The 17,727-nt window shown below is 40.6% G+C and overlaps 1 protein-coding gene across 3 annotated transcripts in view; it reads right to left on the reverse strand.

The window, feature by feature from the left end:
• Nucleotides 1-17,727, reverse strand: part of SEC16B (SEC16 homolog B, endoplasmic reticulum export factor) — a 111,661-nt gene that overhangs the window by 50,536 nt on the left and 43,398 nt on the right. For all 3 annotated transcript variants that reach the window (XM_075182208.1, XM_075182207.1, XM_075182205.1), the window contains exons 14-17: nucleotides 13,035-13,146; nucleotides 11,862-11,967; nucleotides 9,894-10,040; nucleotides 6,143-6,256 (exon numbers count right to left, since the gene is read on the reverse strand). In XM_075182208.1, the coding sequence (XP_075038309.1) occupies nucleotides 6,143-6,256; nucleotides 9,894-10,040; nucleotides 11,862-11,967; nucleotides 13,035-13,146 (479 nt within the window). The remainder of the gene's footprint in view (nucleotides 1-6,142; nucleotides 6,257-9,893; nucleotides 10,041-11,861; nucleotides 11,968-13,034; nucleotides 13,147-17,727) is intronic.

The raw sequence follows: 17,727 nt of genomic DNA on the forward strand, positions 1-17,727 counted from the left end.
TTAAGAGAAGAGTTAAGCCAGGTGAGGCATGACAGAAATGAACCACCTGGTCCTGTTCTCCAGAAAATGTCACCAGCTGATGACGTAGAAGCATATCTGGTGTCTTTCGAGAGACTTGCAAAAAGGGCAAAATGGCCTCCTAAAGATTGGGCTGAGAGACTGGCGCCATATCTGACTGGTGAAGCTCAGCGAGCTTTTATGGATCTAGATGAGGAACGGGCCTCTGATTATCTGTGTCTAAAGTCTGAGATATTGTCTCGCATTGGAGTTTCCGGGCCAGGTCGAGCCCAGCGCTATCATCAATGGCGCTATGATAAAGAAAAACCGGTCAGAGCGCAAGTGGCTGAGCTTTCTAAAATTTTAAAGAAATGGCTGCAGCCTGAGGAGAATTCGCCTTCTCGTATTATTGAAGTTCTGGCGATAGATCACTGCATCCGGGGGCTGAACCGCGATTTGCAAAGGTGGGTTCTGCAATCAGACCCACAAACTTATGAAGAGCTTGCCACCGTGGTAGAAAGGTTTTGTGCGCTACAGCAAATGACTTAAGAACCTGCATTTGTGCCAAAGCCGCTGCCACGCCAAAAGCCAGGTTTGACAATCCTTGCCACAGGGCCCAATGGCAAAACTGCTACGGACAGAGGGCCAGGTGCAAAGCTGTCTAATCTGAAGTGTTTTGAATGTGGTGAGCCAGGCCACTTTAAGGCAGAGTGTCCTAAACTACAGGAACCCATGGACTGTTCTGTAGCACATATTGGACCTGCATTTCCAAACTGTTTTACCATGAGTCCCACATCAGGAAGTCCTTGTTTGTTCCGAGTGACTGTGCTAATAAACCAAAACCTTGTTCTGGCCTTGGTTGACTCGGGGAGTGAACTCTCATTGGTTTCCAGCTCTGCTTTACCCGAAACCATAACTTCTCGGTTGCCCAAAGTGAAAGTTCTTTGCGTACATGGCACAACAGAGGAGTATGAAAGAACAATACTACCAGTCACACTCAAAGACAAAACTGTTATGGTGGTAGCTGCCATAGCACCTAAACTCCCATATCCACTCATTTTGGGGTGAGACTTCCCACTGTTTAATGATGTCCTCGGTGAGCGGATCTGGCCGGACATGCCGGCAACTGATGCAACGGTCGGAAGCCCGGTCTTAAAGGAACCGCCTAAGAATCCACAACATCTGGACATCGATCTTTGGGAACTGCCAAACCAGAATGCCATGCTGGGAGTTACTGCAGGAGTTCCACAAAAGCATCCAACTGTGGGGAAACATGGACAGTCCAAACTAGCATTGGTCGGTGATGTCGCAGATGAGCCCACCCCGCCTGCCAGTGAGGATACGGACTGGTCCGCAATACCAATTTTGTTTCCTTTGCAGGACTTTGCTCGAGACCAACTTAATGATGCCACTTTGGAACATGCCTTTAAAAGTGTGACTGAGGTAAATGGGGTAGCGAAAGCCGCCCAGCCTGCAGAAGTTATACCATATTTTATTGTTAAAAATAATTTCCTGTATAGAGTTGCTAATGTACAGGGGGAAAAAGTAGAATTAATGGTTCCTCAGGTCCATGTAACCCTAGTGTTAAAAGCAGCACATACACATGTCTGTGGGGGACACCTAGGGGAGGATAAAACACGGAAACGAGTTCTGCTTAGGTTTTACTGGCACACATGGCAGTGAAAAAGTATTGCCGGTCCTGTCCCATTTGTCAGAAAACCTGTCCCAAACCCATGTACAGTGCACCTCTTATTCCAATACCAATAGTACAAGTTCCCTTTGAACGGATAGCTATGGACCTTGTGGGGCCCCTGGAAAAATCCGCACGTGGGCACCAATATATACTAGTGGTGCTTGACTATGCAACCAGGTATCCAGAGGCAATTCCCCTACGAAACATAAAGTCCAGCACCATAGCTAAAGAACTTGTATTGATGTTTACACGCTTGTGAATACCCAAAGCAATTCTCACAGACCAGGGTACTCCATTCATGTCTAAACCGATGAAGGACATGTGCCAGTTGCTAGGGGTTACGGCGCTTCACACCTCTGTATACCATCCACAAACAGATGGCTTGGTGGAACGCTTTAACCGCACATTAAAGCACATGCTCAGGAAAGCAGTGGCTCAAGAGAAAAAAGATTGGGACACTCTTATTCCCTATTTGATGTTTGCCATCCGTGAGGTACCCCAAGCTACAACAGGGTTTAGTCCCTTTGAGTTATTGTTTGGGAGACAGCCCAGGGGTATCTTGGATATGTTAAAAGAAGGGTGGGAGCAGCAAGGTCCCAGGGAGCCAAATCTGGTACAATTTGTGTCCCAAATGTATGAGAGGCTAGGAAAGATAAGGCCCATTGTGCAGCAACATGTAAAAGAGGCTCAGGAACAACAGAAGAAAAGTTATGACAAAAGTGCTGTTGTTCGATCTTTCAAGCCTGGCGACAAGGTCCTAGTACTGGTTCCTACCCAGGAAAGCAAACTTCTTGCCCATTGGCAGGGTCCATATGAAGTTCTAGAGGCTGTCGGTCCTGTCAATTACAGAGTCCACCAGTTAGGTAGGAGAAGGGAGGAGCAAATATATCATGTGAACCTCCTTAAACCCTGGCATGATGAGGAAACCTCTCCTCAGGTAGTGAGTACTGCCATTGAAAAGTCTGAAGTGCCCATAGAGCCAGCCTTGTCCATTCAGCAGAGACAACAGACTGAAGAAATGATTCGCCGGAACAGGGATATCTTCTCTTCCATTCCTGGGCGCACTACCTTAATCGAACACGACATTGTCACTGCGCCAGGAGTCATTGTCAAGCAGAAGCCATATCGTATTCCAGAAGCCAGACGGGTGGACGTGAGAAAGGAGGTCGAGAAGATGCTCCAGTTAGATGTAATTGAGGAGTCCATTAGTGAATGGAATAGTCCCATTGTGCTTGTCCCGAAACCCAATGGGACAATTAGGTTCTGCAATGACTTTAGGCGCCTAAACAGTATGTCGCAGTTTGATGCCTATCCGATGCCACGTGTGGATAAACTAGTGGAAAATCTTGCTGGTAGCAATTATTTAACAACCCTTGATCTAACAAAGGGCTATTGGCAAGTTCCCCTGACTTTCACGGCCAAGCCAAAGACTGCATTTTCCACCGCTGATGGTCTCTATCAATATAAAGTCCTACCCTTTGGGTTGCATGGGGCACCTGCCACCTTCCAAAGGGCTATGAATAAATTGCTACGACCTCACACAGCTTATGCAGCTGCTTACTTGGACGATATATAGTGATTTATACCCCAGACTGGGGATCACATTTAGCCAAAGTTGAGGCGGTCTTAGCTTTATTACGGTCCGCAGGGTTAACAGCTAACCCAGAGAAATGTGCCATAGCCATGAGAGAAGCCCAATATTTGGGGTACATTGTTGGTCGAGGGCATGTAAAACCCCAGCTAGACAAAGTGGAGGCAGTCAAAAAATGGACAAGACCAGAGAAAAAGTCACAGTTAAGAACCTTTTTAGGCTTAGTAGGTTACTACAGGAGGTTTGTAAGCCACTTCGCCACTAGAGCTGCTCCACTTACGGACATGTTAAAAAAAAGCTGTCCAGATAGATTAACCTGGTCTGACTCTGCAGAAACCGCCTGGTCTGATCTTCGGTTAGCTCTTTGTTCCTCTCCAGTTCTACAAGCACCAGATTTTACCCGGAGGTTCTTCCTCCAAACTGATGCTTCTGGTGTTGGTTAGGTGCAGTCTTGTCACAGGAGAAGAATGGAGTAGAAAATCCTGTCCTGTACCTAAGTCGTAAGTTGCTTCCAAGGAAACAAAAATATGCCACTGTGGAGAAAGAATGTCTCGCCATAAAATGGGCTACAGAATTCTGCGCTATTATCTCCTAGGCAGAGAGTTCACCCTAATAACAGACCATGCACCATTAAGATGGATGCAGAACAACCGGGAGGTAAATGCCAAGGTAACCCGCTGATTCTTGGCACTACAACCTTTCAAGTTCTCAGTAGAACATAGGCCTGGGATTCTACACAAAAATGCAGATGCGTTGTCACGAAAATATGCGCTCCTCGCGAAGTCCGCGTCCCCCTACTTGGAGACGCTAGGGGGAGGGATATGTAACAAAAGGAGGCATTTAGTTGGCAATATGCAGAGAAAGCAGGGAAGTAGAGTAAAACATTGGCACAGTTATGTACCTAGGTGGAGATTAAACCAGGTAAAAACATATGTGTAGTTTAAAATTGGTTTACTTACATGATTTAAAAGCTGCTTCCTCTCAGCAAACAGACAGGGTGGGTCTGATAGTCTAAACAGAGCCAGGGATGGGCGTTTCTTTTTAAAGAGAAGGTGGGTGTGTCACCTGTCCATCAAGCTAGGCCTGTGGGAGGAGTGTCAGGTATAAAACCCTGCTTGTTTCATTGTTCAGGGAGATCAACGCTGGGCTAGCTGGCTGATCTGGACAGAGAGCTGGACTATGTATAGTAAGCGTTGAGGGTCTCCATAATTGCTGTGCAAGTATACGGTGTCAAAACATTATTACCATCCTGACAATAAAGAACCATAAAAAGGAAGAAGTACGCGTGTGCTTCTGCAGTAGCGGGCTCTTGCCACAATATATATATATATATATATATATATATATATATATATGTTTATGTAGTCAACGGTCCTTTAAAATGCACCTGAAACTTGTATGCGAATGCTGAAAGCAGCTTGAGTGGAAAGCAAAACATTGATCCCTATGTTATATGAAACATAGGAATATATATATATATATATATATATATATTCCATTCAAGGGCACATATATACTATAATTTTACCTGCAGTTGCCTGTTATCATGGAGGTGATTCATGTCTGGGAAATGCATCCTTAATACATACTTCTAGTTTTGATTGGACACGCCAAAAATAGAAGATCCGTGGCTTCAGTGTGTATGAAGCACATGTTTACTCAACAATGTCTACAATAGACATTCCATATACTTCATATATATATGATTATGTTACTTCTAACAAATACTGAAGTTGCGACATATGTATAATTAATTATAAAGTAATTACTAATAATAATTATAATTAATGTAATTATGTAACTTTATTAATAGAATCAAAATGTTAATCAATCAAATTGAATATCCAAATTCTTGCTGAATATAAACATGGTGATTTTACTGCCAATCAGGAGACTGTTAGGCCAGAAAAAAACACAATGCAGTAAATTTACCAAACCAGCCAATCAGATTTTAGCTATCTTTTATCTAGTACATTGTAGAAAATGATAGCTAGAATCTGACTGGTTTCTATGGGCAACACCTGCACATTTCCTTTTTAGAAAGGTTGATAAATCTACCCCAATGTATAACAACTGCTCTCCAAGAAGCACCATCAACTGTAGGCAAAATTATCCCCTATACATATATGCACAAAGTTCACTCTTATTTCGTGATATCAGTCATTTTTACAATACATTCAAACTCGCAAATCATTACCGACATTGTCAATTAAATCCATAGGAATAAACGTCAAAATAACCGCAGAGCTGTCAAGATCCGAGCCTTACTTGTAAATAGGCTTTATTAAACATAATTTGCTGGCCAATTAGTACCACCACTTAGCTCACTTTCCCATTTAAATTACTGTACGTAGTTGTGACATGCTGCATACTACAGCTCTCCGCAATGTCATCCAGTACCTGTTTCATTTAGACATGTATTCATATTCATAGTACCCACCAGACATTTGCTCCTCTTGTTTCAGCTGTGAACTCTTCCATTTAGAATGTAAGCTCTCCTTTATACCCTTTGTTTTTATGTCTGCATTTATTTTGTCTACCTTGTATGTCCCTGTTTTATGTATGTAGTGTTTTTCCTACTGTAAGGCGCTGAGAAGCAGTGTCACCTTACAAATCTACGCTAATAATAATATACAACAATATCATTCATAAGCTTTCCAGAATTACATTATAACACATATTTACATATTCTATAACGTTTTACCTTAGACAACAGTTAATTTCACTTCCTTTATTATATTATTTTTTACTTGGTTACTATAGCAGCTCTCCACATCACTCATTTATACAGATAAGATATTAATAGAAAGTAAAACAAAGTACATTTGTTTATTTGATATATAAATGTAATTGGAATTTACTTGAAATTGTAGAAGTAGGGTACGCAGCTGGACAAGCCATACTGGCTCCTGGTTCTGTTCCGGATCAGGTCCTTCTAGAAGCTGTGGATCCGAGTACCTCAAACGTTCCGCCAGCTGTAGTTATCAGAGGCAAGAAATTCAGAACACACATCATGCAACAGTTTCCTGTTAGCAACCATGTAATGGAGTTGTGGCTCCCACATGTTGTAATCTCTTTTCTTAAGAACATGGGAAAGGTCATATACTAAGCACAAAATAGGTCTATATGCAGCACATTTAGTTTTGCACAAATGTGTCTTTTTTTTACCTTCTTGCACATAAATAACTTAGAAATACAAATCATTGCTGATTGCAAACAGATGGGTGCTCACCTAGAGCTGGACATAGAGTATATCCATTTGTTGTGCAAGATATGCTTTCCGCAATGTGCCTGCATACAAAAAGACGTACCTTTACATTCATATAAAATATTTTGTATGACTTCAATTTAAGACTAACACCTGAAGAGGCGGGATGGGGAGGGCAACCGTGGATCGAGCAAAGTAAGGGTGTGTTCACGTAATTTTGACACAATTAGAGGTGAACGCAGACATGTCTGTAAGGAGGCATTTGTCTCCACAAGGATGATGGTGACAATCATCACCACTTTCTACTCACTTCTGATTGCTGCTTCCGGATTGACCCCTTCAGCTGATAGTACTTAATTCATTAGCACTGTGGCTATATTAGATCAATCAATCAATTAATTAATTAGTGCGGTCTACTACTTGTCATTTCTGTATAGACTGCTGCAGGAAAAATGATTGCCATTTAATTTTTAAAGGGACAAACAATGGATTATTCTCTCTTGCGTATCTGACCGCATCACCCTATTTGTACAATAAGAGAATGTGTTAAATAGTGTTTCTATTACATTATTAGGTTTTGATCAAATAAGGTAAAGCCACTTCTGCATTGATTACTACTGACACATGTGCTTAACACTCCCGTCATGTGTACATACACACAGAGGTATGTCTGGTGTACACCTGACATAAGTAGTAGTCTTTTGGAGTTGTCTGGATCACAAGATGTATCACACTCTACAGACGGATGCAAATACATTTTTCTTGCGTGCATCTATTTCGATGTGCTCCTAAGCCATGGCGTGTTTACAGACATGGTGTTCCTGCTTTTTGGAAGTGGTCCATTCAGATGCGACCATTTGTGCAATTAACAGTCTATATGGGGATATGCATGCCAGCGTATTTAGTTTTTTTCTATGGGTACAATACAAGGTGCTATTTGCCCAGCCCACATTTACCAAGAAGTGTTCTGACCAGCTCAGGTACTCCTATTAGAAGGACCACAATTTTGCATTCCTGCAGTAAATTCAATCTTTACACACTACGCCACATATAATCAGGAGTACAACAAGTAAGCACTGTGCAGAGAATATATAGTTACTCACATCAGTCCCTGCCCCATAGTAGCTTACAGATAAAATTTCCTACCACTCACACACACACGCAGACAAACACACACACTGACACAAACACTACAAACAAACACACACACACAAACACACACTTTGGGGTCCATTAATTTACCAGAATGTTTTTAAACTGTGGGAGTAAACTGCAGCACTTGGAGGTAATCCACACAAACACATGGAGAACATACAAACTTCACACACATAGGATGCTGTGAGGCAGCCATGCTAACCACTGTGCCGTATGGCTGGTCCATGACGCTGTCAGTTTTACTTATCACAACGCTATATATCATGAGCAGCTAATTATACAAAAATGTTCAATACATAAAGTATGTCTATGTATCGCCCACCAACAAACACGTGGGATCTAGTGGGGTTATTTGGTTAGAGTGGACTCCCATGGAAATGTAGTAGTGAATGAAGGTGTGGGCTATTTGCACTAGTGGACTCTGGGTGGAGAATGTGTTATGATTGCTTGAATACACTTCAATTTAAAACCTGTGTCTTTATTGTTTTTGGCTTTCACTTTTCTGGTATAATGGACAGAAACACTGACGGTGTACAACTGGCCACCTCTAGGAATATTACCACTATCATCATGGTCCCCAAGACCAGGTTGACAAGAAACAACCCCTGTGCTTTTCGGCACAAGGCTAGTCACCATGGTTCCATATGGTCACAGGGAGTTTGTTTTGGACCCTCCATTCACAGCCCAGTAGCCTTACTGATGACCAGTGTTTGTGCTGACAACGGGGGGGGGGGGGAGGGGGGACGACACTGTACTTTTCACTCCTCATTAAATTATTCATCCCCGGGCTGCCAGCATGGGAACTGTTTGAAAGGGCGATGGACTATTAATTTTATTAATATTAAACCAGAGCCACAGGTTATAACATACTTGCCAACTTTGGCAGCATGATGTCCAGGAGGGGGCTCCGTCATGGGTTCGTGGCAACGTAAATAGCACCCTTAGGCTCCACCCCCTGTCAACCATCACCAATATCACCCTATCACAGCAAGGCTGGGGTGTCAAGTTTAGTTCCGCCCCCACCCACTTCACCAACAAAGATGGCAGGCTGCAGGAGGTTGCCCTGCTCTCCCGGGAGTCCAGGAGAACATTCGGGAAATTCCAGGAGAGTAGGGAACTATGGGTTATAACTGCATGTGCATCACATCACAAGAGGAGACAAAAAACCTTTCAATCTAAAATGTAGACCTTTGTTTGTGCACCCTATAATGGTGTAACACCATGAGTAAAGAAAACATATACGGTGTTTTTATACTCAGAAGTAGCTGATTCTTTTTCTGGGTGTTGCATTAAATGCATGATGGTATTTATAAGAATAATCATGAAAAAAGCGATTTTCCCTATTTTTGTATGTTTTTATATAATGCCTGTAAGTCAAAAACAGTTATTACTATATGTAAAATAACTATGTAAAATTCGCTACTGTAAACTAGTATATAAAAGGATATTACTGTGAAACTTGCCCTGGGAGGGGGGGTGGAAGGTATCAGATTTTGCAGGGATGACAGAGGTGTGTGGCTGCACAGACAGGAGTAAGAGGAGGAATGAAGGGAAATGAGGAAGCAAGACAAGGAGGGGGGAGGAAGCAGTTAGATAACAGGACCAATAAGTGAGCTGTTAATTGCATAAACATCTAAGTGAATACATGCATAATAACCAGCACACCACTTTTTTTTTACTCATTGTTATCACAATTCAATTTACTTATGCATCAGCAGACAAAGCTCATAAGATTTCACTGTAATTTGCTATAACATTATGCAAGGTTTTACCACTCACAGTATAAATATATGATACTAATACAATACACATGGTTTGCAGACATGAAAGGAAACACACCCTGGAGACCCGAAGTTATCATTTACCATTTTTAAGCAAAAATGCTGGTTCTTCAGCTTGAAGCGTTAAACACATTTCACTGCAGGCCATTCGAGCAGAGAAATCATTAATGATTAATGTTTATTCCCAGAAGTTTTATGTCAACAGGGAAATGGCAGGATTTCTGCTAAAATGTGTATACAGCTTCTCTCTGAAATAATGTTTAGCTTTAAAAGCATTGGACTTTATTATATATGTGCAGGAAAGCAGATGGGGCTGTTTGCTACAGTTAACTTCCATTGACAGCAATGGAAATAAAGAAGAAAACTGCCATATCAGCTCATCTGCTCATATGGAATAAGGGCTATAATCTGCAGAGCCAGATTGCCAAAGCTTGGATTTGTTAGGATGTCTGTGAGAGACTGAGTCACCTTGATTAACTCCGATATCAGCACCAAAGATCCAAAAGACCAAGAGCTAGAGAGGAGGATGGCAGAGGCGATGCATTCGCAGTAATGCAGGGCTAGGGATGCCAAGCCATAATCCAACAGCCGGGTGGCGTACAGAAATTTATACATCTGTAAGGTGAAAGACAATAGCATTAGAAATAAAGCAACACTTATCAGAGTATAGTACCTTCTCCAACCACCAGAGGTGCTGATGAGCTATACAATAGCATATCACACAATAGCAGATAGCACCATTGCTGACTCAAAGAAGGTACTGCGCTAATATGAATGCAGGCTCAGCACAATGCTTGTGCTTTCAACAACTCCCTGATTGGTTAATGGCAACCTATTAGTAAATAGTCCAGGACATTGCAAGTAGTGTGCACTGTCTCTCCTAGAAAGTTTTTATACTGTGTTGATGCCATCATCTGACCAATAGAGAAAATCAGTTTGTCCTTTAAAACTGAGTAACTCTAACTATTGGGAAAACTTCTATTTCCTGCAAAGTTTTTCAGAAAGCTTAATGTGGAGAATGCAACTTACAAAAATATCCATTGTCTGATAAATACCAAAGCACTGAATTCGATGGTATACTCACAAACTCATTTCTCTTATGCTCTATATTTCACTATTGGACCTTACAGTAATTTTACAATATTGAGGCATTAATAACCCATACCATCGCTAATTAATGCTAAGTACTGGTATCGGTCAACAGTTTCAATTTCCGTGATGCTGGCAAATTCGATTGGTTTGGGGTGTGGATTGTTTTGTCCGTGACATCAAAAATGTTGGGAGCTATATTATCCAATAGTAAGAACGTAAAGCTGAAACAATGGTGTATATATAACACGTATGAGATAAAATAAAATGAAAAGAAGTGCTGCCATTGTAAATGTTGATCCATAAGAATGCAGCCTAAAGATTTACTTGCTGTTAGTGACAATTGCTTCAGTGATGTCATTAGTTCCTAAATGACTGATGAGCAGCAGTCTCATGAATATTGTATGGCTCCTATTTATTAATCTGCTGTGATAACACAGATTGTCTATCAGCTCTTGTTGCAGCGATAGAAAATCTGTTATGGCCGCAATCTATTATTAAAATATGGGCGGTCTCAGGTTATATGCGCATGTGTGACCCGGCTAGCCCACTCAAGCCTGCGCGGTTGGCTAGTTCCACTTAGTGAGGGGAAAAAACAGGAAAAAATGAATAAAAATATATAAACAATTTCTAAAATAAATATTATTTAAAAATCTTTACAGTTGGGAAAACAAGCTTTATTTAATGAATAAAGCAAGTTTTCCTTTCATCATGTCCTGCTGCTGCCATGCTGAGATGGTGATAGTGACAGAGGACTGCGGCGATACATTACATGGGGGAAGCGGTGACTTTTATAGATAGGGAGTTATAGATAGGGAGAAGCCGTATATCCAGAGAAAACACCCGTTCTCGCCGTGCTTAGTAAACAGGCCCCTAAGTGACAGATATACTACAGGAGAATACACCCCTGACAATTGTCTCACCAATCTGTGCTACCAAGAATGTATAAAGCAAGAATGACTTGTGTGGAAGTGTCCAGAGCATCACACACAGTAGAGGAGGAAAAGTTGGAACAATTACACATTGCAAATAAAATAACATGAAAACTAAAAATATCTATGCACCCGTGAAAGAGAAAATGTTTCAACCTGTTTGATTAACAGGTGTCTATTGTCTGTAGACAGGAAAAAAAGCATAAGGACGAACATATGTGGATTATGCTAAACTCTGTAAAACATGTCTTTAAATCTTCCAATGAGTAACACAAATACACCTAAGAAAGTGATATCACAAATTAAATAAAACTGGGGAAAAAAAAGGAAGAGAGGAGACAGATGTGTACAGAAGAGATGTGGAGAACCAAGGCTTTTACTGATCTGTTTTGAGGCTCATAACTTCAGAAGGTACCTGGAAAGAGGGGATACAATAGTTGGATTTTCCCAAACTTTGGCAATATTCCAGGATTTCGGTGCGTTGGATGTTCGCTGTGCAGGCAAATTTCTTAAACGTCTGGCTGAAAGAGAGCAGAGATAGTCATCACGTAGAGGTACAGAAGAGAGGAAGGTGGATGTTGGAGAGAATGAATCGGACATAAAGAACTCCAGAAGAAAATAAATAAGGACTCTCGGAAGAGAGAAATACAAATATGACATAAAAACCTTATAATATCCTTTCACTAACAACAAATCTATAGAAAGACATTGCCCCCCAGTGGTAAAAAAACAATGTGTACTAAGCTAACGTTTATTTCACTCTTTTCTATATTTGTTCTAAGCCAAACACTGTGTAGATTTTTTTTTGAGACTATGTCACAGGTCAGAATAAAATCACCCATCGCCCCCCTTATAACAGTTAGGCCTTTTGCTGTCTTTTAAAAGCCGTCAGTGCAGCCGTTACACTCGATAACATGCACTCTATAATATACAAACCTGCTATGTTTGGCTGAACTCAATGGGAGATTTCGCGTGCAAGCAGCTCAAACAGTCATTTTGGCGTTTACAGAATGCAGCCAAAAATAGAGCCGCAAGCTACAACATGGAATTATGCCCCCACTGAGTCTGATAACAGAGACACCACTGTGATGAATGGTCTGACACAGGAAAACAAGGGCCTTGGCTTGCATCCATACTTTTTTATATCCACCTGCATTTCGCTGCCCATTTGTAAGATTTAAGTTGCATGTGAGAGCAACACACAACATTATCCTAATTATTTTCTGTGATTAATAATTGTTCTGACGGATCAACTTTGGGTGCTACTAATGAGCTCGCATCATAAGGTCAATAAGCTGAGTGGGAGGTGGGGGTGGGGGAAGGAGGGGTGTAGCAGTGGGGAGGGAGGGGCAAGGATCTGACAGATAATTGTATGAGTCTGTTAAATCCTGGAAAATATATTTTGTCTCATTGTAGCTTATAGATTATATATGCAAAAGAAAGGAGGAACAGAAAGAATACAAGTGTCTGATCAGACACATTGCTTTTAATATTATACATTATTATGACCTGATATACCATATCTGTATACTCCAGAAACAAGCATAAACGACTGTCAAATTCGATTGCACTTTATGCAGATATATACCTTTGATTACTGCCCAACAAAAGTAGACGATTCGATTTCTCACAGAACTGGCCAAAAGAGACGCCGGCAGTCAGGAAACAGCAGTGTCCAGCGGCTGTTAAGCCTTTAAGAACTGAATATAAAAAAAAACAAGAATGAAGGTAATTTATGTATATATTCTGTTAGTTTTAAATATGCTGCTTTCCAGCGGGCAGAGTGTTCATGTGCACCTCAAGCCATGCATGGACGCCCACTGGAAGTCCAACTTTACACAGCCTCAGACTGGAGAAAGAATTAGAATTTATTTGTGCCCTGAAAAAGCTCTGACAACTCAAATGAAGATCATTCAGTTAAAAAATCAGGCTCACTTAGGCATATAGAAATGAAGTTGAATCTGCAGCAGTAAATTGTACAGAACGTTATTTGAAAATAAGTTAAGCATTGAAGAAAACTGTCAGTCACACTCTGCCTGCGTTGTTTAAGAAGCACCTCCCTTCTAACATGGCAGCCTGTGTAGAATAACAAAAGTAAGCAAGATGGACATATTTAAAATTCTCCCCACATGTTTACATAGTATTCTCATGAAATTAGATTAGTCAACCCCTATGACAGATGTCATTCACGCAGCAATGACATCACTGGCCCTGCCTATCTACCAATCCACAAAATGCATTTCTGCACAGCAAGTCTTCCAAACAGAATGTCCAGGAGACTTGTGAATTTTGGGTACTTCTCCCCGACCACGGGAGAGCTGGTATTTCTCCCAGATCGAGATCATTACCTAGTGTAGTGGGGGAACCATGACGCGAATTGATGCAAATCGCATTATTTTGGATCAGCGACGTAATGATGGTATCACAACATTACAACACAGGGCCAAAATTACCCGATTTGCAGCCACATAAACCCCTGCACTTGCCCTCCCCTCCACATTTCCCGGAGGGGAGATTTCTAAAGTTGCCAAGTATGCTAGAGAAGCTCTGTGCATGCCAATCCGCTGCGGAGTGACAGGGAGCAAGCCGGACATTATTAGTTAAGTATAAGCACATCAGTTATCTCATGCATAATATGACGCTTAGTAATACTGTCTTTAATACAAGTTTACATTGGTTGCGCTTTAACGATAGACTCTGCACTCGGACCCTTCCCTATCCATACAGGCTGCAATAATCATCAGTCAAAAAATGGACATCGTCAAAGTGGGTCCTGTCAAAAACAGGGCCTGGTATCACAATGGGTCATGGACTACAAATTTTGCACAATGTAACTTATTCTTCTTAGGGGAAATTTTCTGCGCCACGATAGCCCAGTTGAAGTTTTCGCATTGAGTCCAAAAGAGCTAGAAATAGCAAGGCTTCAGGTTCAGTGTCTGTTCTACTGACCTCTGAGGGAGGGAAACTGTTCCCATTGTCTAGCAAGATTTGGAGTACAGTGCTGGTGTACTAGGGAAGGTGACCTGGATTGGCTTATGTGTGTCTAACTAGATGTTGCTTTCAGGAATCTTCAGTCGTAATTGGTATTGAGTCTAAAACAACTTGTTGGAATACGTTTAATGCTTCAACTGTGTGACCCCTAATTTATGCCTTCCTGCTGGTGTACGATTTTGGGAATATGTATCTTTCGCTATGCACATAAAAGTTGGGTTACAAAGAGGAGCATCAGGGCAGAGCTGTTGCAAATTACTAGCAAACACATGCAAATACATTCATGCATTAGTTGAAAAGTGCTGCTAATGTATTAAGGTTCAGAATGCAGTCATGTAAATGCAAGTGCCTGTTTCTATATTTCTCCCTAGATGTCAGCTATAAGCCAATTAATATTGTAGAAAATACAAAAAAAGCAGGTAGATATACAACTAGCTTAAATTGGTACTTAAAAACCCAATGCAAACAAAACACTGATGCACTGTGAATGAGTTAAATATTGTGTACAAACAACATACACAGGCTGGTAATTATCCTCTTGGGTAATTTATTTTTCCTGGGGTCAAAATCACTTCGGCAGCAGTTTTGATGTGTCTTTTTCTACACACAGGGGATGGACAATAAAAAAAACACACAGGAAAAGCCAATGGCCCCTTTAGTAATTGAAATTGTTTAAGTCTGAAATTGTAACAGGGGTCAGTTTAAACCAGTAGCCTGCACTTTTACTGCTCTAATAAAGAGATTGGATATCCCAATGAAATTAGAGATTTAAACTATGTATTTTGTATTTTGAAAAGCTTCTGAGGTGTAAACGTCTAAGATATTCCATGTCACCGATATCAGCATTGATAAACCCCTAAAAAAATTAAATTACAATTAGTGAAAACAGCTTTTTGATTCATACGCTGTCAAATAAGCATCAAACGTAAACATGGGCATTTAATTAAGAATTACATAATGTGACTTATAAAGGTAGCAATAATATACTATTTCACCAGGGGGGTGTGAGAAAGCATTACAACCGGGGAGTACATTTACTAAACTGTGGGTTGGAAAAAGTGGAGATATTGCTTATAGCAACCAATCAGATTCTATTTATCATGTATTTAGTACATTCTACAAAATGACAGCTAGATTCTGGTTGCTATAGGCAACATCTCCACTTTTTCAAACCCGCAGTTCAGAAAATATACCCCCATGCGTGGCATAAGCACCCTAGGCAGGTCCTGCCCCCAATCATTCTACCTTGTGTGGGGGTATGTCAGACAGTCGTGTGGGCTGTGACATCATAGCTCAGCATCACAGTCCCAACCTATTACTCACATGTGGGAGCTGCTGGTAGCTACTCAGGCCAATGTCAGGCGCTCAATGTGGGGGCGCTGCAGGGAAAACACTGAATGACTGACACTTTAAGAGGTTAAAGGAGGATAATACATATTTTTGGGGAAAAATAAACATACAATTTATTTGTTCCTAAGATTGTCTGGAGGAGCACAGAGAGCAAAAACATCTTGCAAAACAAATTAAAGATCTGGGGCCTGATTAATTAAGGAACTTAAATTAAGAAGTTTCTTATTTAAGTCTCCTGGAAAAAAACATGTTCCAATGCAAGGGGTGAAAATTAGTTTTCTGTTTTGCACATAAGTTAATAACATAAGTTATTACTTCCTGTCACTCATTGTATCACTTGTTCGGTGTTTTAGACAACCCCTAAACCTTAGTGGCCAAGGCATCCACAGTGGTTCTCCTAATGGTAGCACCAGCACTGACTTCAACTATTTTCTATGTTTAATAATCTTTCAATGACACAAGTTAGAAAAATGTTATATAATATTGTAACTTTTATAATTGAACTTAACTAGTCTGGATTTCTAATCATATACATAAAGCACATAATGTACATACGGGGCAAGGGTGTAACAGCCACATAAATGCTTTATCAATATCACCACTTATTTATAGCTAATACATATTGTAATTATTGTTTACCACTTAACGTGCATTCTTAAGCCTATTGAATGCATGCTGATCTGATAGTCAAAAAAATACAGTAAGTGAGCGGATGTGTTCACACGCAATTTCTGACAAGCGGTAACCTCGCTTTCCACTAATTTTTTTTTCTTCAAAATCTTTTTATTAGAAATGCCTTTTTCCAATAAAAAGGCATTACAAAGTCTCAAGAGGTTAATCAGTAACAGATAACACGTGTTTACATACAGCAGAACGCATAAATACTCTCATGGTTCTTTCGTATTCGAAAGATAATTGCGTATTTTTCTAGTACTGTTTAATATTCCAAAACTATAGGATATAGGGAGTGGGGTAATGGGAGGAAGGGGGACATGTGGGGACCAAAGGAAGGGATGAGGAGTTGAGGATTCAAACATCAGATAAGAGAGAAATAAACTTGCCTATACATACCATTCCATGCCCAAGTTCCACTAGTACTGGAGCAGAGGTTGATTATGATATGAAGCCCATGATGACCAAACTTTGTAGAAGGAGACGGAGGAGCCCCTCAGCACGCTGGTAATGTGTTCCATCTGGTACGTAGCTTTCCACTAATCTTGGCATTGCCTGCAGTGCTCAGGAGCAGTACCGCTCGGTAAATTACTATGGAGCTCTATGGGAGCACTCATTAAGCATAGAGTACACTGTGCTGCAGGGAACCTTTGAGACAGCACTTCTAACGCACTAATGTTCATAGTTTTGTCTATGCTTTTAACTAGCAGCATTTTTCAACCTCACAATTCTAAACCAGTATTTTTGCCTAGAAGTCTACTCATTTTATTTACCACCATACACATATTAATCAAAACTCTAAGTTATCCACTCAAAGTAATGGGTCTACTAAACAAATCACTAGGGGTCATTTATCACATTTTATCACACTTTTTCTCTTGCATCATCAATGCAGATTTTGTACAACAGGGGTCTGATTCATGCTACATGAAAAAACAGTTAGTATTTAACTTATGTGCAAAACAGAAAACTAATTTTCACCCCTTGCATTGGAACATGGTTTTTTTCCAGGAGACTTAAATAAGAAACTTCTTAATTTAAGTTCCTAATTAATCAGGCCCCAGATCTTTAATTTGTTTTGCAAGATGTTTTTACTCTCTGTGCTCCTCCAGACAATCTTAGGAACAAATAAATTGTATGTTTATTTTTCCCCAAAAATATGTATTATCCTCCTTTAACCTCTCAATTTACAAAGCAGTCAATCTGCCCATTCACCTTTATTGGTAAACTGCATATACTATCTTGGAAACAGCCCATACGTCTCTTAC

This window comes from Mixophyes fleayi, chromosome 8 (genome assembly GCF_038048845.1).
Source record: "Mixophyes fleayi isolate aMixFle1 chromosome 8, aMixFle1.hap1, whole genome shotgun sequence".
NCBI classification, from domain to species: Eukaryota; Metazoa; Chordata; class Amphibia; order Anura; family Limnodynastidae; genus Mixophyes; species Mixophyes fleayi.